The 22,161-nt window shown below is 34.5% G+C and overlaps 2 protein-coding genes across 4 annotated transcripts; both read right to left on the reverse strand.

The window, feature by feature from the left end:
- Window positions 1-4,248: 4,248 nt before the first annotated feature.
- On the reverse strand, window positions 4,249-9,532 carry LOC105161274 (cytochrome oxidase complex assembly protein). Of its 3 annotated transcripts, XM_088880135.1 has the most exons (4): window positions 9,376-9,532; window positions 9,000-9,292; window positions 7,932-8,106; window positions 4,249-4,724 (listed from the first exon to the last, which is right to left on the reverse strand). In XM_088880135.1, exons 2-4 carry the CDS (start codon window positions 9,167-9,169, stop codon window positions 4,473-4,475), a joined length of 597 nt encoding a protein of 198 aa, XP_088736261.1. In that variant the 5' UTR covers window positions 9,170-9,292; window positions 9,376-9,532; the 3' UTR covers window positions 4,249-4,472. The 3 variants fall into 3 exon arrangements, with proteins under 3 accessions (XP_088736261.1, XP_088736260.1, XP_011077216.1); XM_088880134.1 differs by having other exon boundaries at window positions 9,000-9,506; XM_011078914.3 differs by having other exon boundaries at window positions 7,919-8,106; window positions 9,000-9,500.
- Window positions 9,533-10,233: 701 nt separating this feature from the next.
- On the reverse strand, window positions 10,234-19,151 carry LOC105161275 (Radical SAM superfamily protein). The gene is made up of 10 exons (XM_011078915.3): window positions 18,872-19,151; window positions 18,703-18,778; window positions 18,152-18,249; window positions 14,661-14,762; window positions 14,462-14,548; window positions 13,334-13,450; window positions 11,681-11,784; window positions 11,169-11,308; window positions 10,942-11,078; window positions 10,234-10,826 (listed from the first exon to the last, which is right to left on the reverse strand). The coding sequence occupies exons 1-10, from the start codon at window positions 19,073-19,075 to the stop codon at window positions 10,650-10,652; spliced, it is 1,242 nt and encodes a 413-aa protein (XP_011077217.2). The 5' UTR covers window positions 19,076-19,151; the 3' UTR covers window positions 10,234-10,649.
- Between the last annotated feature and the right edge of the window lie 3,010 nt (window positions 19,152-22,161).

Below are 22,161 nucleotides of genomic sequence, written 5' to 3' on the forward strand. Positions count from 1 at the left end.
ACATACGACTCAAAACGCTCTATGAATTATAAGGAATATGTTGGATTGTATGCAATCAAATAAGGTACACCGCTGCTAATATTTTTTTCACGGTCCCCAGATTCTATTTCTGCAATGCAGCCATATATCTGAACAACTTCTGCACAGAACTCTCCCAAGTATCGTATACTTGTTCTCTAGCTACCTTGAAAGCTTGTCATGCCTTATGATATGAGATTTCAAAATTAAATCGATCTTTCATAATCTGTTGGATATATTTGATATCATACGATAGGTCTTGACGAACCATACCAAGCAAATATATTGCAATCATACTCTTACCTAAGTTACCATGGTCAATAGAAATGTCATTCATTAGGCATGTATGTATATGGTCCGACATATCTAGTATTTTTAAATAATCCCATGTTTGATTTAAATATTCCTTTTAGCATCCAATTGCACCCAGTCTCTTCATCATATTTGCAAGCAACTTTCCACAATTTTGGTTCGCTCTCCATCACTCGGTATTCTCGTCTTGTAAATCGGAACGAATAATTTTTTACACTTGCTTTCAAATAGTCCTTACTTTTAAAAATCATTCCGTTGGCGAGCTCTCCCTTGTTTGAGTCATAAAAATTACCCCAGTTACCAGTAGGGATATCAATCGAGTCGGCAGGTATTTCTAGATGTGTTGTGCTGAAAAATAGAATCACTAGATATAAGTTAGATTGTTCATGAATGGCAGGCATTTTCAAATCAAACTGATCTTGTACTTGGCTTGTTAACCAATCTACATTATAACCAAGAACGTCCATCATAATTGGTATGCTTACTTCACCATCATCGTTATGATTATTATCAATCTGCCCCTCTACTTCAACCTCATCTAGTTTTGAGTCTGTTTGCTCATTGTTTAAGAAACTGTCGGCTTCAAGCTCGGCGTCTTGTTCATTGTATCTGATGGACCTGCATATGAAGATGGACATGCATAATCCGATGGACTTTCATATGCATATGGACATGCATTTGATGATGAACCTGCATAATCTTCATTAATCTCAAACCTCCCCATTTCTTGAGTTACTACTGGCAAACTCGGCAAATCCTGTGTTATCATAGACATATACGTTCCCCACTCAACAATAGTCGGGTCATCTGGTACAGTATTTTGAAGAATTTTCTCTATTTCGACAAAAATATCAACAGACACATATCCATTCGTCGGGTTAAAAAAAAATACATATTCCGATCCTTCTTAATTGTCAATACCGTCTCTCTCCTTTGTCCAAAACTAAATGTTATGTATTTAAAAAATATATGCAACTTAAAATCATTCCTATCAAATCCAAGTTCTTCGTACAAAATTAATTCTAACTCAGCAAATGTAGTACTACGAAAAATTTGCATAAATCCAAGCAAAAGACGATCATAACTTACAGAACCATTTGAGTTAATCTGTTGACCTCCAAAATATATAACAATATCAAAAATATTTTGCTCCGCCATATCTTCACAACAAAATAAAATACGCTTCAAAATTAAAATTTTCAATAATATTATAATAAGAATATTCAAACGAACAAATAATAAAAAAAATTAATAAATAACTTACTATAAGACTTTTTAATTGTAATTCTTCAACTTGTTATAACAATAACACAAATAAAAAAATGAAGAAAATGGAGAAGAATGAGTTTATTAAGGAATGTAAAGAGAGATAGCTCTATGGGATATTGCTGAAACACAAACTCAGCGAGAATGTGAGAATGAAATTCGAATTTTATAGGCAAAAAAACGGCAATAAAAAATCACTATGCCGATCAGTACAAAAAAAATTATTGTGTTGAGGCATCGCTACTATTAGCAGCGGTGCCATAGAAAAGGTGTTGCAGGACCGCTGCCTGTGGCAGCAGTTTGCTGCAGCAAAAGCAGCCTGCTACAACAAGCTGCTTTGATCATATATTTTTATTATTATTTTAGCTAAGAATCGCAATCTGACATCAGCGGTTCTTCGCATTCTTTTTTTTTATTATTATTATTATAAAAAGTGAAGTTTATTTTTTTAAAAAAAAAATTGACAGCACCACGACTAAAAATTGTGATGTTGCCTAGAGACTAATGGATTAAACTCGTTGTTAGACAGATATTGAAATCAGGAGGGTATTTTTAATTACTCAAACAACGATGATGTATTTATCATCATGTTAAATCAGAGAGGTGACTATAATTTATCTTTTTTAAAGAGTAAATAAATAAAATTACACATTATTCAAAATTTTAATAAATAAATAAAAAATAAGAAAATTAGAATTTAGATTGCCTTACTAGATATACCTAAAAAATACGAGTGAGTGTTTTGGATATAATACATTCATCTAAATTTAAATAAAAAATATTATTTTATTGGCAAAATGAAAAATAATTTTGAGTATCATTAGATATCAAAAAATAAATAAATTATATTATTCATTAATTTATTCAAAAAAAATCTAGTGATTTTTTCGAGTGAAAATAAACAATCACGCAGTTATATAAATTTAAATAAAAGTAAAAATATGTAGCAATATAAATTGAAAGAGAGGATTAAAGGTATTTTTAGTCCCCTAGCTTTAGAAAATTCTCATTTTAGTCCCCTAACTTATTAGAGTTCTATTTTAGTCTTCAATAACTTAAAAAAGCTCAATTTTGGTACACATTTGGTCAGAAATTTGCCTTAACCACCGAAAAAAGTCACATGGCCTTCACGTAACTTTTTAAATTGGAGGTTTCGTTATTATTGGCTTAAAAAGCTCACGTGATGACGACGTGGAAATAAAAACGTGTACCAAAATTGAGCTTTTTTAAGTTATAAAGGACTAAAGTGGAACTCTAGTAAGTTACGGGACTAAATAAAAATTGCCTGAAATTATGGGACTAAAATTGCCTTTAATCCTTGAAAAAGACTATCCAGGCATTCGGTTGTGTTTACTTGGATAGTTTGTATATTTTTGTTGTATTATATATAGATGATAATGTTACACCAACTTAATTTTATTATATATTTTAGCATTAAAAAATACATTTATCAATCATATATTTGTATATCATTAAAATAAAATAAAATAAAAAATTCCCACCACCATAAGAAATGGCAAAATAAGGTCGTCGTAGGATTTTAATAACTAAACGCGTAACCTCATGTTCCAACTAAACCACTTCAATTTCTTTAATAATTTATGAATATTAACTCTTTGAATTGCGCAAACTTTTCTCCACTTGCATGCTTACATAGATATAAATAATGCAAAAAAAAAAATGTTAAACGTTGGGCAAAATTAAAAAGATTTATATAGTTTTTTCATGAACATCAATATTTTTCAACTAAATTGTAACAGAAGGGATTAGGTGTAAACGGAGAATTTTTTAAGAGGATATAAGTTTAATTTTAGAACTTTTTTTGGGAAAAAGTATAATTTCGTATTTTTAAAGAGGGTCTACGTTGAATTATTTCTAATAAGTAAGAATTCGAATTTTGGAATCACACTTGTTGGGAAAGGATTAGCTCTTCCGCGCCCTCCTGAAATAGAATTAGTTTTATTTCTAATATAGATTGAAAATACGAATAGCCGACAAAAAAACAAAAATACAAAACAAAGCCCTCTTGTTTTTGGATTCGCATTTATACCCCACATGAACCTCATTATATTCCAATTCATCTAAGGCCTTGAATTGACTTTATATGGGAGATGTATCTTTTTGACCAAGCTGTATACCCTTGATTTTCATCATAAACACGTTGCGATATTAGCACCATGGCGTACGTTGGTTTAATTATTATTTCTTTTTTTTTCATTTAAATGGTATGAATTCAAATTTCACGTTATTGAGAATATAAATTTTGTCATTTTATGAGTGCGTATAACGAGACAAATAACTATAATCAATCATAATATTTGATTCCATGAATGTTCAACTTGAATTACTAATTATGCATACAGCAAGACCACATGGCACAATTGGCCAAAGATGCGCATAAAGAATAATTCTTTCATAATTTTTTTGTTTTCAAACTGAAAGCGATGAATTATTATGATTTTTTTAAATAAATTGATTATAATTATCAATATCAAATATACATATTAAATAATTATCGACAACTATAACAATGATGAGTCTAAAGTCATGTTCTTTCATAACTGAAAAGTTATTATAATCGATTTGTTTCAAATAATAATAGTCCATTGCTTTTCATAAAAAAAGAAAAAGAAAATAGAGGACACATGAGAATCTCCCAAAAAGGAACTTTGTATGACCCACTAATAACACAATTAGAATCAATGTCAAGCAGCAGGGTATGGTCATCTGAAACTATGGCCTACTGAAACTATGGCCTACCAAAATAGAAGTCATGTGAAACTACCCTTCTTAATATTCAGAACTCCACAAAGAATTATTCAGTCCCAAGCCTGCAAGTATTATTCAAAATCCCAAGTCAGATTTCATGGGAGAAACTACATAGTTACAGAGGATAGAAACGAAACAAGAATTTTTTCCTTTCTAGGCAGGCTGAGGTTGGTTCTCTTTTGCACTTGCTGATGGTTGATCCCTACAAGCAGTGCATGGCTTGCAGGCCGATGGAGGGTTATCTGAAACACTAATCCGAAATGTCTGTTCCTTTTTTTCTTTCCCTGGCACGTGAAGCAGAGCTTCCATAATGAGGATTTCCCAGTCACGAGGCCGTAAAATTGAGAACCATGTATCCTCTGTTAAAGACAATACCTTACTGGTGTTAGAAAAGCGAAAGTAAAAAGAAAACACCCTCGTCATCGAGAACATAGTTCAATGAGTATCGTTGAAGCCATGGTTATATAAAGGTAATGAGTTTGAAATAGAGCATAAATGATAGTTTTTGGTAGCAGTGAAGTATGATGTTACACGCAGTTCAAGTTTTTGCCAACCATCAACTACCTCAACAAAATGTACAACAAAGAGAAGTTCTGTATCTCATTCATATTGTCTTGTGTGATTTTAACTAAATAGCAGGACACGACTGATGCCTGAGTTTTAATATTCGGGATTGCAATGTAGGGCTTTTCTCTAAGCCTTCAGCTTACCCAAAACCAGGATGTTAAGAGAATTAGGCTTGCTATATCCTGTTTCGTTCAAAATAAAAAGACGGTTTTTTATGGCATAAGAATCTTTAATATCTTGACATGATTTACTTGGATTATTTCGACAAATAAGTATTTTTCTAATTAAATAAGGCAATCCAACTGCAAAGAAAATAAGGGAGGACAGAGGTGAAAAGAGAGAGGAACGGAAACAAGAAAAGGAAAGAGAAGAGAAATTTGGGGATAAGGACTTAAAATCACCAAAGTATGCCCTGATCTCAATTGGTTGTCAGGATGAAGACTGAAGATACTAAATATAATGAGTTGTTAGTACAGATATATAAACTATATGAGACTGTTTAACTTGGTCAAAACCACTGACCTGCCCCAAGTTCGCCCCAATTCCAAAAATTGAAAGCCTGAAACCTCTTTATGGACCCAAAACAGAACATAGGAGGAAGATTTTGGCCGGGTTGCCCCCATTAGACATGCCCCATTGTCTACCCTACTTTAGAAAATTAATCGCATACCTTTAAAAAATATAGAGTCTTTATATAGTGTTGACATATTTATTCTTCATCTAAAAAATCACTTAGGAATTGAAGAAAGAGAAGATTGGTGTTTCATAAGATTAATGACTCTAGCTTAAAAGACTGAGCACACTCCCCCCCCCCCCCAAGGTTCCTCACCGCCCTTTCTTCTAGATGTGTCTTTCTCTTTCCTTTCTCATTCCAATATCTGTTCAATTTTGCTTATCTGATCATCATATCTTCCTTCAACTAAAATATTCATACTACAAGTAGATAGATACGTCTACCTTTCCTTTGATCTGTTTGTGCATTGGAGGTGCTCCACGATTAAGGAATTCACTTGGTGATTAGTTCATGAGAAGCTAAAACACCAAAAATTCACTACAAATGAGGACACCTTATAAGGCACCCTGCCCAAAGTGATGTTTCATGCTCATCTTTTTCTCCTCTGTCGAGTTGCAAAGGCACTTTGGCAGAGAATTTTTGAGTTAATGAAAGATATGATAGAAGTCCCTTCCTTAACAGAGAAAAGATTTTCGTGACACGGTTTCTAGAAGAATGAGGAAGCAAAGAAAACTATGTGTTGTGGCATCAGTTGTTTCTCCTATAACTTGGTGTTATCTAGTTAGAGAGAAACACGCACATCTTTTGTGGACTATGACTCAACTACTAGGTCCATTTAGGGTCTTCTTTTAAGGGACTTGCAAGCAGGCTAATTATATTTTATGCGTTCTTTTAGGACATCTTATCCTCTTTCATGTAAGATCCCTTTCTTTCTATGTCCATATTTTATATCAAAAATGTATTCTTAATTCATATTGTTGAAAGATATTCCCAAGCATGTATCTTCTACTCAAAGTAAGATGGAGATATGCTTAGAAACGAGTCGTTACTAGGTTTAACATATATATATATCATATGAATCAAACTTCCATAGAAACCGTCAACCAAGCTCCAACTTGTGTCTAGAGAATTAAAGGAGAAAAACATTGGAGAAGTAACTAGCACTATATCTCCATTTTTGGTCCTAGAGAAGGACCCAAATAATCTAGTTACAGTAAACCCAATCTTATCCAATGTAATCAACATACATAACTAGCGACACAATAATGTAACTTGATGAATCCTCTTGGATTTATTTGTCAAAATATTTTAATGGTTTCCAAATTGAAAACATGCCTTTTACTTCTCAAAACCTTTATTAGAATATTCTTAGAAAAAAAGCTCATACTTCAAGGTATACATATTATTTTCAAAAGCACCAAAACTAATTTTCAAGAAATAATGTTCAATCCTCACAGGCGTTCTTGATTAACAATCAACAAGAAATAAATCGCGCATTTTTAATCAAAATAAAATGTCAAACTGAATAAATTTTAACTCATCAATCATATCGAATGTGCATCAAAATCGAGAAATTTCTAAGTTCATTAAAAAAGAGTAGAAGAATTGCACCCAAATATGAAATCAAGCATCACGACTATATTTTGAAAATTATGTTATAATTTAGTTTGAAATAATACTAATAAAAACGTAGAATTGTTACAATTCCAAAAGAAAAAAATCATACAATTTTAGTAATTTCGTAAGTTGGAACAACAAAGTGAGGAATCCACAAAAGTCTCAAGAGTTGAATAGCATGATTGAAGATTTTGCCTTCTAAAATCACACATGTTGCAAACGTGTGGAAATCCTGATGGAATATCCAGCAGACATTTTCACTTTTGGATCTTGTCTATTATTAAGTTTGGATGGTTAAGTGTAATGTTTTTTGTTTAGATGGTAGAGTGTATAAAAGTCGAATAGTTCGGCTTAAAGTGTATAAAAGTCGAATAGTTCGGCTGGAAAATCATTTTATCCCTATATAATATAGACATCCAGCATAGATTCATAATGTAAAATGCAAGACACAAAGCATGAACTTTTTGCAATTTAACTGTTATACAACTCGCATATTCATATATTGCTTGATCATATGCTGCTCTCTTGACTCTATTTTGTTGAAAACCATTCTAACAATGTACTTTAGTACATTGTCATAATGGATTAAAGAGCATAGCTTTACCTGAATAAAATTTCCGCTCGCATATCCTATAATCATTTGCTTCAGAAGTGGACCTATGTAACTTTTATTAGCAAACCCTAGTAGTTTTAAAATGAACAACCTTGGAACTGCAAATGGAGTTGTATATGAACTTCAATTGGAATATCTGAATACCACCAGAAGACAACAGGCACAATTGGATCCTACTTAAGAATGGACAAGGGAAAGGTCTCAATCATTAAAATGAACATTTCAGAAGGCATGAAACAAACCTCCATTACGTACTGCTTTCAGTTGAAAAATTCCAGAGCCCTGCGGTCCAGAAACAGGAAAAGTGCAAGAAACTGAGTGGCGCTTGTGAGCCACTGCAAGTGATGCATTATACCAAGGACCCCTCACAATAGGCTCACCAATAGCTTCAATTATAGCCTGATTCTTACTAGCTTTCTCCAGGGCCTTGCTGCAAACAGTAAAAGATTATGAACTATGAGCAACAAAATATAAAGTGCATCCATTCAATAGTCTATTTGAAATGTGATTTAGAGGTCCAACATATTAATTTCAAATCTTGCTCACAATACACATTCTGAGCTCACAGTTTAGAGTTTGTTTGGTTTGGGTTGAAAAGTGAGTGTATAATAAAAGTGAAAGTAAAAATGGATATATACGAAAATGTTTGGTGTTTGGTTAGGGAGAATAATCGGAGAGGAAGTAAATCTGAATGTAAATGAAACACCTATGAAGTCCATTTCATTTTCGTCCAAAATGGGATGGTTAAGAGAAAATATAAGGCCAAAAAAAGAGTACATATTTTATTTTTATTTACTTTATTACTCATATATAATTTCCCTTTAATTATTCTTTCCTTCCCGTTGATAATAACGGTACATAATTTTGAGAAAAGATATCACAAAATTTTATCTTTTATTCTCAATCTATTACCCGTTGCCATCTTGACAAATTACTTGAAGAAAAACTATTGTTCTTTGGCTCTCTTTCCTTTTCACTTCACCTCCTCTTGCTTGATCCTTTTCACTTCCCCTCCCCTTCCACTTCCCCTTTCCTCAAGCGAACCCTTAAATGTAATACAAGGATATGACTCTCCAACATTAAGTTAAAAGTTGAAGTACAGAACATAACTTCCATCCACCCATGTATCAAAGCCGCTTCATTTACAAAAGAAAGAAAGAAACAAAGAAACCATATTCTGTTCCTTCCTATAGTTCACCATTGCTACTCAAACTCTAGAAAATTCACTTAACACACCTTAAGAATAAAACATAACAAGCAAGAGATAATCCAATGAGTTTTTAACCATAATTGAATCCATTATTGTATGGACAAAGAGTGCACCTGCTACAGCTATGGTAAATGACAAGATCATCAAGCGCGCTCAAAGCAACACCTCCTGTCAAGCAAATCAGTGCTCCTGACACCACTCTACGACCCCAAGTTTTCGCTTTACCTTCTTCGGCCGCCGCTGCTCTGCTCTTCAGCATGGACAGCACCCTTCGGCCTACCATTGCTGGGTTTCCCTCTATATCAAGTGTAGGGACTCTAAGACGCTCTGGAATTCACTAAGTCAATCTTTATCATTTCCCAAATCGTCTTTGATTGACTATTGTATGAATAATCAACTCCAAGTTCTTCACCGAAAAAGAGTGGCCCGTCAAATCTCGGTGCTTCCGTCAGCAAAAGATTAAAACCAGAAAAGAGAGAAAGAACTCACAGTGGTTGATTTGCAGATGAGAAGCCAAGAAATAAGGTGAGGCGGCGCGAGAGAGGAATTGGGCGATTTTATGAGCCTAAACGCGATTTAAGAGTGAAGAGGAAGAAGGCGAGCCTTCACGATTTTAAAATAGGAGGAATTGGGCGAAAAGGGTAGATATACACTTGGTGCAGTTTGGATCAATTTAAGTGTAATATATAATATATATATATTGCCTCAATTCAATGTTTGTGATTTTTAAAAAATGACCACTCCACTGAACGTGGGCACGCTTAGTCAATTTTACAGAAATTGCCTTGTAATATCCTTTTTCTTTTTTTGATGCCTTCAATTCCGAATTTAGCTTGATTTTTGTCATATTTATCTCATATCTTCCCTTTTGACTTAATATGTAATAAAATCACATAATCAGGAATGTTTTCATTTAAAAAGAAAGATTAAATACTATTAAATCGTCACAATTGCAGGGTTATCAGCTTATAACATTGATTCAGGTGACTAGACCTGAACTAACTCATTCAGATTAGAAAACTAATTTCTATTGTTCTGACTCATACATAGCAAATCGCTATTGGATGAGTTGGACTATGTTAAACAATTATCTTATTTGAAAATTCAAACTGTTAGGAAAAAAAATATTTAATATTTAATATGTCAACATGCTCAAACTCTATGTATGCTCCAACGAAATCAGGCTCAACCCATATGAGAGGGTTGAACGTGAACATGAAGTCATCGAGCCTACAACCCTAAATTACACAACTGAATATCATATAAAGTGACTGGTGACGGATAGGTCGAACCCAGAAATAATGCTACTTAACTGAAATACTACCACCAAATATTTATGAATATCAGTTGCGTCGTGAATCAAATTCGCATTTCAGATAAACTATTAACCAAGAAAACAAGACAATATATATTTAAAGAACCAATTCCGGTACTTGCTCGTACAGATCAGTTTGGTTCTAAACTTTGGACTACGTACACAAATAATGAGCTCCCCGATTCATCCATTTTTTCCTGTCCATGGCCTTTGTCAATTCGAACCTGGGGCCTCGATAAGGTCGACTTTACCTTGTTCAACAGCAGCCCATACACATCTCTTGAACTTCTTCCATGCTGCTTGTCACGAAGAATCATCAAGAAACAATCAATATATGCAAAAACTAGAGCCGCTCAACCCACCTGCCACAATGAGCTCTTTCGTTGTTGGTATAGAGGGAGAAGTAAGAACATGTTATACAACAAGAAGAGGAAACCAAAGAAGAGTTTCAAGAAGCAATGGCCATCTCTAATTGAGGTTGCTGGACTTCAGCGCTAGCAAGCAGAGGTATTTTCTGAAACTCATTCCTGAGTTGACCACAGGCTGCACTGGCATCCAATCCTCGTGTTTGACGAACACTAACAGTAACTTTACGAGACTCTAAAGCAGCTGAAAAAGCAAGAACCTGTCAAGGACAATTTCAAGCTATGTCAAATATAGATTGCATGGTCCACCTGTCTGCAGGCGAAGTTTAATCAAGAATTGGCTAATGGATACACAGTACGATTGAAGAGGCATACGGATTTTTTATATGGACGCTGATACTCAGAACCTTCTATTGGATTGAATGGTATCAGGTTTACATGAGAACCAGGACCCCATTCATGAAGAAGCTCTGCAAGCTCTATTGCATGCTCTACTGCATCATTGACTCCAGCTGCAAGAGGGAGAGAATAGATATCACGTTATTTGCATGTTGCATGCATTCCTTCACAGAAGAAACTTAAAAAGAGAAACCGTGGAATACCTAATAGTGTGTACTCAAAGGACACCCGCCTACTGGTTTGAAGGAAATAGTCCTTGCAGTCCTTCATGATTGCATCCAGTGGATATGACTTTGCACTTGGCACAATCTTTTCCCTAAGTTTCTGATTGGGAGCATGTAAGCTGATGGTGAAAGATGGAACACAGAGGATAAGAACACCAACAGCTCAAGCATTACTGAAAGTGCATTATCAAGCCTAACTTGTGCAAGTAAACACAGAACAACCCCTCAACTGTAGACATGTACGAGTCTACTTTCTCACAAAGACTTGCTAACATAGTCGGTTAAGGACCCAAAACAATCAACACTCAGATTTCCTTGAGAAGAACTTTAACCTTGGTCAACCTTACTTCACTGTGTTCAATTCTCTTCCAAGTCAGGAATTGACAACAAAGACAACATCGCTCATGTATGTATGAACAAGGAAATTGTAAATCAGACGTATGCATCGACCAGTGCATGTATAACTTGAAATGAGCATTTAAAAGTTTTACCTGATAGCCAACGTAGATTGAAGTTTGTGAGACGCCAGTTTTCTGATGGTGTTTGGAACTCCAACAGATGAAATTGTTATCATCCTTTGCCCAATTTGAATATCCTTAATTTCAAAATAGAATAAATTTTTAGGCACTGAAAATAAATAAAGACAGTTCAAATTTTCTATCAAATGCCAAAACTAGGTGCAACACCAATGTGCTTCTGTATTATTCTTTTCCCTTCAAAAGTCCCTTCGCAAATAAAAGCACTGCAAAATTGCAGCTAGAAGAATATGTGAGAAATTTACAACAAGTATGACATCAATGTAGCATAGAACGTCCTGATCCATTAAAGGATCCATATGCCCTATAGACTATTAGGCTTAATAACTGAAGAAATTCAGTAAATTCCTTCCTTGTCTTTTAACATGACTAATAAAGGCAAATTTCGCTGTAATGCTGCACAAGAAGCACAAACTAATGTTGGATTTCCCATTTCTAAGCAAACTACAAAACTGAAGCTCCTCAAGCCTAAATATCAAGCACAGAAGTCCTACAACAGAAATACCTAGATTACTGATTTACTTATTTGTGTATTGTGTTGATTAGATCACCCATATCAACATTATTCTACCCTGTTATGTAGGAAATCTGTAAATATCTTCTGCACAGCAGCATATATTGTTAGTTCTTATGATTTCTCTTCTTACCTTCTAGATTAATTGATTCCTGATTTGAAGGAATCTGATCCCAGATCCACTGTGATTAATTTAGAGGTAAAATTTCCCTAGTTAGGCCCAGTTCACCTAATCCCTCTGGTCTATTGAATCTTCACCAAATCCATCTTATGGGGACCTTGAGAATATTAATCATCCATATCGATCAAATGAAGGCACTATCTAAAGTTGTCACAGATTGTGAGAACAATTTTGAAGGGAAGAAGAGGAAAATTGGATCATCTCACTGGAGCTGCCCCAAAACCTGAAGATCCTAATTTTGCTGCATGTGATGAGGAAAAGTCAATGTATGTCTTGGCTTTGGAATTTAGTGCAGTCTGAACTCAGTGGGAAGTGTATGTTTCTGCATACTGCTCACAGATCTGGGATTCCGCTGACGAAGAAAGACGCAGCTCTAATGTATGAGATCAAGACTAAAATATCATCTCCGAAGCATGTTACACACACTGCAACAGAGTATACATATGACAACCAACAAGCCCTTCTGAATAAAATCTCATATCCAAAAAAATTGTTTTTTATTGAACTTTAGCCTTTAAATCGACAAAATGCTTTTGCAACAGCATCCATGTAGGAAATCAAGTATCAAAACAGCAGTTCCCAAAGCGAAGTTCACTCGTAAGTCAGGTAGATGTTCTATACTTTTCATTCTTCAAAAGCCACCAGAGAAAAAAGAAAGAAACAGCTCATCAATGAAAAGTGAAGAGAATCTCGGTAGTAATAGATGAGAAGCTAAAGAACAAAGATAGGACGTGCCAAACATTATCTGGCTTGTTAATAAACAATAAGGCAAGATCAATCCCTATAAAGGAAAATGCATAGTCTGAATTTTGTTTCATGAAAATGAGAATCATCACAAATTCGGTTTGAAGTTGCTATGGGAGATAAGTGAAATTAGACAATATGATTAGCAGTTATCTCAGACTCACTCTACCTTGTTCAAGCAACGGTGTGCTTCAAGTACTTCTTTCATGTTCAACATTGGCTCACCCATTCCCATAAACACCACATTTGTAACTCTACGCTTGAAGATCTCTTCAATTGCCAAAACCTGAAAAGTTAAGACATCATGGACAATATATTATCATGCAAGTGTCCTCAAACAGGAGCTTGAAGCTCCATACTTGAAGAACTCTTGAAGTGCTTATACCAACTATGCAAAGGAACATAATGCAAAGTTTGCAAACTTAAGAGCAAGAAGCCATATTCAAATTGTCAGAAATACTGCCAAGAGGTGTACTACAACTGAATCACAGGCTTTAAACAAAAGCTGAGGTTCACCACCAACTGCTGGTGGGCCATAAGATGAGCCAAAGTACAGCTGAACTCTGCTTGGGCTCATCCAGTGCAGGCATTCAGACTGCTGAAATCATGGTCCACTTGCTAATTTATACAAAATTGACTCCGCGGACAGTGCTTTTTGCTCATTCAAAAAAATTTAACTTATACATGACAACAACAATATACTTTAAATTGTAGACCATCAGCACAGTACAGGTAACTAGCGGAAAAATGTCATCAGAAATCACAGTATTCCAATTTTCCAACCAATAAAAGCCCTTCATTTAAATGTCTTCTCTTACATGGTTTTTGAGATAAAACAAAAGAACACCATGCATGTATATGAAAATGCTTTGTTTAGTGAATAAGCTTCTCCACAAACAATGAGGGAAGCTAGAGTCCGTGTGCTATTGTTATGCTGAACACATTGAACAAAGATAAAATAACAAGTTAAGTGTTTAGAAACAGCTTCTTCACAACTACTGTTAAAGCAAAAGGAAAAGCAGGCTTAGTGGTTTATGGTGGGGAGGCCGTGGAAACCCCCAACCCCCAAAGAAGGGAAGAGGAAGAAGAAGAAAGGAAGAATAGACAACTGAAGGCACCAAAGAAGTTTACAGGACTTGATAGGCTCATGAATAATTGAAGCACTTCAATTCTTCAGGAAAACAAGAGATACAAAAACTTGTTAAAGAATAAAAGGAGATGGCAAACTTCATTGAGCTGGAGAAGCCTCCTGACATAAATAGCTTAAAAAATTATCCTGGAGCAAATTTAGACAAACCTGTTCAACAATTTCATGGCTTTTAAGGTTCCTCGAGAAACCTCCCTTGCCAGTGGCGCAGAAGGAACAACGCAGTGGGCAACCCACCTGGTCAAGAAAAGTGGATAGATGATATGATGCAGAATACAAATTCCATCATACCCGTCTACTTAAGAGGAAAAAACCTACCTCCAAAAGAATATAAATGGAAGAAAGTTACCTGTGATGAGATGCATGCAGTCAGTCGAAGTGAACCTTTGCTGTCTTCAACAGGTATGCCAACAGTTTCCACCAGCCTGTTATCTTGCAGCTTTATTAGTAACTGAAAGAGACAAGAGTAGTTATGGGAATGTTGGAAGAGGATGAATAGTACAAAAACACACACATAAAGGGGTAATATTCATTTTAATCCTTGACAATATAATCCAACTTCAAAGTAATCCTTGTCTTTTCAATTCATTTTGAATTAGACCTCCAAATCAGACTTCTGGCATCCTTTCCGGCCAAAAAAGGGTAAATTAGAACTTTCAATTACTAATAACAAAGAAAATGAAGAAAAAATGGCCACCATTAATTTACAAATGAATCATAGTCTTCCATTTTCTTTACTCCTTAACACTTCTTCACTTTCATAGATTAACTGCAGACAACTAAGGCATCTAGTAAAAGTATGGTTTTGGCATAGAGGAAAAAATTAGTATTTTCTCATAGATAAGTAAATATCATTATTATAAAAGATAATAGGTGACAAAATACCAAGTGACAATTTTAATTGTCATTAGTGATATATATTCAGTGACAATAATTTTGATTTTGTCACAATATAATTATATAGTGACAAGAATTACGTATAAAGTTATCACTCACTATTCACTAATTATTTTTAGTGAAAACTTTATACATAACTTTCTTGTCACTAAATTCTTACTAGTGATAATTAAATTTGTGTATGGATACCGGATTGCAATTGAAAATGAAAAGTGAGGAACTAACAAATTTTTAGTCAAAAAAGTAAAACTTTGTAAGAGTAATATTGGTAAATCACCTTTATTGGACGGAAAGTATACCGGAAGTCTAACAGGAAGGACTAATTTAAAGTGAATTAAAAAGATAGGGGCCGTTATGAAGTTGGATTCAACTTTCAAGCCAAGCACTGAAATGAATTTTACCCCACATAAAAATTATTTGTCAATAGTAATAGCGAAAATCTATTCTGGAGTTGCATATATCTAGAAAGAGAATTGAAGCTCAGAAATTTGCAAAAAACCTACTATAGATGTAATCTAGAAGGATTGCACTCCGCATACGTCCAGATCTTAAAGTAAAGGAAGAAGCAGAAGCATTCGGACTTGTTCATATGAGTATCTTCTTTCCAGAATTTCAGAATACAACAAAATGAAATCCTTTCCATCGGAGACGAGATTATGAAAAATTGAGTTGTAGGTCTAACGATATTTCCCCAATTTGTTAAGGTAAAATAATACTTAGTACTTTTTCACCAAAGTCAAAGAACAGTATATAAGCACCTATTGAAAGAAAATTAAGCTATTATATGTAAATACTAAGCAGGAATCTTAAACATATCCTGATTTCTTGATGTACTGATTTTGCATTCAAGTTAGCAAATACAACAAGCTGCCATAAGTGTAATACAAAAAGGAAAAGAAAAACAAAGAGAGGTGGCACAAACTAAAGGGGATACCTCCAACATAAGATCTATATGATATTCATTGTCATATCTCATTTAGCATCTAATCTTGATCTCTATTAATTAGGACATATCAACCTCAAAATTATAGGAGAGTGGCCATCAATTTTTCTAATATGAAAAATAAACGGGACTACCATCATCATATAAATGAGCTAAGCTATGAATCAAGTCCTTTAACAAGCACCTAGATGTCCTTCATGGAACTCTATAAAGCCCTTTATAGCTTCTGAAAATTATTAAAAGATAGAAGGATTAGAATAGATATGTTAGCTCCTAGAATAGTTAACATAGATTGAGATGGTTACCACTCCCCATAGGGGAGGTCCTATCATTTGTTAATTGTAGAATAGTAAAGCTTACTCGATTCCTTCATTTAGCCAAAATTGGTCAAGACAGTAGTTCAATTACTTCATACCAGGAGTAGAATCAGTAGCACTGCGACTATATTCCTTATAGGAATTGGCAGGTTGTTAACTAGTTATCATTCGTAACCTACGACTAAAGGTCAAATCACTTGAAGCTACAGTAGAACAATTGTGTGGTTCGGAATCACTCCTCAGCCTGTCTGGTCCTTTATGGGCCAGATTCTTGCAAGATGCTTTCGATACACCCAAGTAATATGCCCTGTCCTCTAGCAGTTTCGGGCACCAGCTCTTCCTTCTAATGACAGGTGCATCTATGATTCTTTTCTCAGAAATAGATACTGCATAAGGGAAGGGTCCTGTAGAGGAGGTCCTGTCAGTCGCTGATAGCAGAATAAAAAAGACAGCCTCCTACTTCCTTCCATCGTTTAGACAACAGCATTGGAACTGTAGCTCAATAACTTCATACCAGGAGTAGAATCAGCAGAACTGAGCCTATATTCCTCATAGGAAGTAGAATTGCCATTCTTGACCAATGACTAGTAGGTCAAATCACTAGAAGCTACAACAGACAAATGTGTGCTCTTGTAGGCCAGATTGCTGGAAGTTACACTAGACTGATCATGCTTTGGCTTCACCAGTATCACAGGCCTAGTTCCCAAGCTCCATACTGCTCCATCTCTTCCTTCGAATGTCTATGGTTTTTCTTCCAAATAGATACAGCATAAGGCGATGTCCTGGCCCCCTCATTCCATTCGTGTAGGGATGTTAGCCAGAAACAACCGGTTGCAGGCCACAGACTAGAATGCCTTGTTGATTCTTTAGAATGATTAACAATGTTGTGCCCATCATCTTCACAAATTCAACATCACCATTGTCTTTGCTATTTTCTAGAAATTCTTTGGCAACAATCATTTTCCTTTAGCCCTTTGGCATCGTTATTACCCAACCATGAGCATTGCATGTCCTTAATTCTGAGGAAGTCCCTGAGCATAGATGTCCAGATAGGAATATCAGCTGCCAAACACCCAAACCCATGGAAGTACATATGATCAACAAATATACTTTTAGCACTTTGGTCCAGCATGCATGAATGGCCTATCATTTGAATGGTTAGTGGGAAGGTACGCATTCAACTGTCGATCATTTGGAACTAGTTTGAGAATTGCCATGTGACAGAGTCCAATAGCTAACAATGGAAAAAAAGATATGGAGCCATGGGCTGATAAACACAAAAGGCAAAGCAATGCCTTCTTTTCAAAGTTGATTGTCTTCAGGAGTGTACCGAAAAACAAGATGAGAAGTGTTATTGGTAAAAGTCCTAGGTCGATGTCTTATCAGGGCTTCCTCTGCTTTCCAATATGAGTTGATTTGAAGAATGTGATAATCAAGAATCAGGCATCCTAAGTAATTTTATTCGTTTTTGTAAATGCTGAAGCCTTTGACAAAGAACTTTTGAACCGCATAATACAGTCAATGCAAATTAGTACATTGCTATACTTAGAAATCTCCTTTGCATATATGCACAGGAAGTCAATATACACTATCATCATCGAAAGCCTAATCTCCCATTGCAGTGATGTAGGCTCCTCTTTCGGAGTAATGAAAATAAGAACATAATGCCACTAAATTTTTCACCTTAACTGTTCCATCAGAAGCTGTGACTTCCTTATAAATAGGTGACCTACCCACATTCCATCCCGCTTCCTGCAGCTCGTTCCTGAATGTCAATGGCACTGCTTCATCCAAAAACACAAGTTTCTTATACAAAGTCCCAAGCCAAATTCAATTATGCTATTTGAATTCAATGAAGGATTTGAGGAAAGAATTCCAAATTACTCCATATTAAAGGAATTTGAAATACGTTATAACATCACAAGATATAATTCAAAATAGTAAGTAAAAGAATTTGATATCCTTTATAACATAAAAACAGAAAAGTTCAAATAATCTGTTATTGCGAACCCAATATCCCTTACGCTAATACAGAATTTGAAATACATTATAAGGTCACAAAATATAATTCAAAACCGTTAGTTCAAATATTTTGAAATACTTTATAACATAATTTTAACAAAAAAAGTTCAAAGAATTTGTTATTGTGAATTTAAAATCCCTTACTTTAAATCCTTCAATCTAATCGCAATTTTAATGCATTCAGATAAAAAATTGGCTGACAAAGTACTCACAGTGACTAAAATCCTGAATTTCTTTAACCTTCCTCTTGTACAACAAATGATGCAGTTGTTTGCCTCTGTACTTTTGCTGCCATAAATAAAAAGAAAAAACAACAAACCCAAAAACTTCAATCTTTGAAGAAAACATACAATAATCATTCATCATCGTTCTCGAGCATACCTGACCAAAATCAAGGGCAAGTTGCTGCAGGTCTTGCTCGGACATGCCGAGGAGCACGCGAGACTCTTGGTTATTCTTGTTCACAGAAGGAATGGCAACATCAGGGGTGGTGCGTACGCTGCTACTGCTGGAGGCCATTGCTAGCGCGCGCGACTGTACGGCACGTACGAGGGGCGCATGGCGTAATACGGCCACGGACGTCATTGTTGAGATGTGAGAAATCAGAGTTGAGAGGAGTCGTGGAGAAGGAGATGATGATGATAAACCCACTGGTACTCGCTTCATTTCAAGTCAGTTAAACCTCAGCTTTGGAGAGGAAAAGACTACTATACCCCTGAAGGCCTTTGGAGTGGAAAGTTAATAATCTATGTTCATTTTTTTTACTTTAACGTCCTTAAATTCTATTTTTTGTCTCAATTTGGTCCCTCTTACCATTTTTCGATAAAATGTGAGTGAATTTCGACTCTTTAAAGGATAAAATGATCAACAAATTTAATTTTATCACTTTAGTCCCTTAAATTTGTAACATTGTCAAATTAATTCTTTCTTATTGTGAAAGAAATAAATTTTTTATATTGTTTATAATGATATGTTGTAACTATCTTATGTGAATAATGAAAATTTTAAACTCTTATAAATAGAATAATAATATATTGTGTAACTTAAAATAAATAGTCTTTTTTTTAGTAGTTAAAAAGAACCCAAATTATGAATAAATTTCATAAAACTTATCTAATATGAAAATATAATAAAAAAAACCTAAGTACATAATTTTTATTTCAAGAGTTAAATATAAGTCTAAAAAATTTAATTCTTAATAATATTTATTAAATGGTTGGACTTTCGAACAAAAAATTGATAGAATATGCTTTTTAATTGGAGTTTTTAGTGGATTCCACATACTATATATAATTCATTTTAAGAGGTTTATATAAATCCTTTTCTATAAATGTGACTATATATTTAGGAAACCTCTTGAAATGAATTTTATATATATTTAAAATTCATCAAATAATCTAATTAAAAGTAAATTTCACCAACTTTTTCTTCAAAACCATAGCTTAATATTTAATAACATTGTTAAGATTTAATTTTATTAGACATAGATTAAAAAATCAACTTAATTTATTTTATTATATTTTTAGATTAGATAAGTTTTATAAAATTTATTTATAATTTTGATTTTTTGGTCACTTTTGAGAGTTCAAAATTTTTATTTTTCATACAAGATAATTACATCATTCACCATATAAAATATAAAAAAAAAATAGTTCTTTCTAAAAAATGACTAATTTGATAATTTAATAAACTTAATGAATTAAAGTGATAAAATCAAATTTAAATTGATAATTTTACCCTCCAACAAGTTAAACTCTGTCCATACTTTCGCGAAAAAATGGTTAGAGGAACCAAATTGAGATAAAATATTAAAATTTAGGGATGCTAAAGCCAAAAAATAAACTTGAGAGATCAAAATAATTTTAAACAAAAACTTAAGGGACCAAATATAATATTTATCCTCACTAAATATATATTTCTTAGGCCAATCATTACTTATTTAGTATATACGACACACTCAGAAGTCATAAATATGTACATAATTAATTTTAAATTAATATTTAAAAAGAATTATGCATGCGGATACCGTGTCCAAATGTGGCTAACTATTTCAAAAATATATAAAATATATAAATGTAAAATATAAAAAAAATATGAAAGAAGACATAAAGTAAAAAGACATTCTTTTCATTTGGTTTAAGTAGAAAATATTGGAAGACTTTAATATAATACCAATAGATGACAATTTTTATTGGGAATATTTTTGAATTCGTATGCGTTACTTCCCCAATCAAATAAGAAAATGATGAAATTTATGAAAAATTTTATGTAGCCAATTTGTGAGAAATTGGTTAGGGCTCTTTTTTGTGGTATATTTTGTATGTAAGTGACTTTGTTCAGAGGAGGATGTCTTCATGAAATTGTTAAGTTTTTTGTGGATTTTGATAGATCCTGTTGTGCCTTTGATCAATCACTATATTTGTCATCTCAATTGAATCACTTTGGACGTGTTTGTTGATCCAGTCTTTTCAATGACATAATCGAGATGGAAGTTTGATTTTTAAATATATGGAGAATTTGAAGAAATTGTTTGAGTGCTGATTGATTTAGCATAGAAGTTTCTGGCATGTCTGTATAAGCTTGGGTGAGTTTGGAAGGAGCAAGAGGAATTAATTTTCAAAAGGAGTGGATCTGTTTGTGGTTGAGTAAGAGTCTTTATGGGTTGGCTTGACGCTAATTGGGTGAGAGGGTTTGTGGGTTGAATTGAAGTAAGTAGAATTCTTAATAGTTTTGGACGTTGAAGAGTTTAAGTGTAACAACAGGAGTTTCCGGTGCATTTAGGATATTGAATGGAGGATATTCTATTTGAAACCTTGAGTTGGTGTTTTTGTTAAAAGATTTACCTTTAGCTTCTATTTTTATACTCGCTTGGACATCCCTATAAAAATTCTCAAGTTAAGAAGTCGGGTATATAATTGTGGGATCCTTTTATATATTCTATATCAAAACTAAAGATAGATAAAAAAATTATTTTGAAACTAAAATTTTAACATCCTTGGTAAATACATCTTTTGCACCTTTGCAATCTTTTCTATAAGAAACTTTTGCTTAAGTAAATTATCTTGAAACTTAGAAATACAACATTCCAGGAAAGAACGCTACCCGCGCCTCACAGGTCGGCTGTGACCTGTGGACGGCGTGCGGGCAACTAGGGGATGTCGACCAGCACGCAGCGATAATGGAGCGCAACCTTGGGCGCGAGTAGGAGCTTAATGTGCGGAGTAGAGTGCTTTATACTTGGAGATGCAGGAAAAGTGCACTCATCGGCCCTTTCAGTGTTCTACTCTTGGAACAAAAGATTATTTTCTTAAGCCTATATAAGGGGGGCATGCAGTGGTGAGCTCCAGCCAGCCCTCCCCGTGCACGACAGTAGTAGCATGAGACGATGTCTGCACTAAATGAGCATCTCTTGGAGGCATGATGGGGGCCTTCAAAAGCCGGCTCTAGGCAGCTAATGAGAGGAGCGCTAGAGTCCCCGAAGGGCTTGGAGACCTGACGGACAGCGTAGGGTCAGGATGGCCTACGTTGGGCGCCGATACTGCCGAGAGGCTCCATGTGACGTACAAGGTTGCCCCGTGGGCTGCGAGATATCAGGGGCAACACCTCTCGTGCGAATGGGTGATCGAGGCAAGCATTCGAAGACCTCGTGATCCAGCTCATAGAATGCACTA

The sequence above is a fragment of the Sesamum indicum genome, linkage group LG4 (assembly GCF_026168435.1).
Source record: "Sesamum indicum cultivar Baizhima isolate 11 linkage group LG4, ASM2616843v1, whole genome shotgun sequence".
Classification (NCBI taxonomy): domain Eukaryota; kingdom Viridiplantae; phylum Streptophyta; class Magnoliopsida; order Lamiales; family Pedaliaceae; genus Sesamum; species Sesamum indicum.

Coding starts and splice junctions, on each gene's coding strand:
- LOC105161274 (XM_088880135.1), bottom strand. CDS start 9,169: ATGGTAGGCCGAAGGGTGCTGTCCATGCTGAAGAGCAGAGCAGCGGCG. Junction 8,107..8,999: donor ATTTACCATAGCTGTAGCAG/GTGCACTCTTTG, acceptor TACTGTTTGCAG/CAAGGCCCTGGAGAAAGCTA. Junction 4,725..7,931: donor GAATTTTTCAACTGAAAGCA/GTACGTAATGGA, acceptor TGTCTTTAACAG/AGGATACATGGTTCTCAATT.
- LOC105161275 (XM_011078915.3), bottom strand. CDS start 19,075: ATGACGTCCGTGGCCGTATTACGCCATGCGCCCCTCGTACGTGCCGTA. Junction 14,549..14,660: donor CTGCATGCATCTCATCACAG/GTAACTTTCTTC, acceptor TTTCTTGACCAG/GTGGGTTGCCCACTGCGTTG. Junction 11,785..13,333: donor CACACCGTTGCTTGAACAAG/GTAGAGTGAGTC, acceptor TTTGAAATTAAG/GATATTCAAATTGGGCAAAG.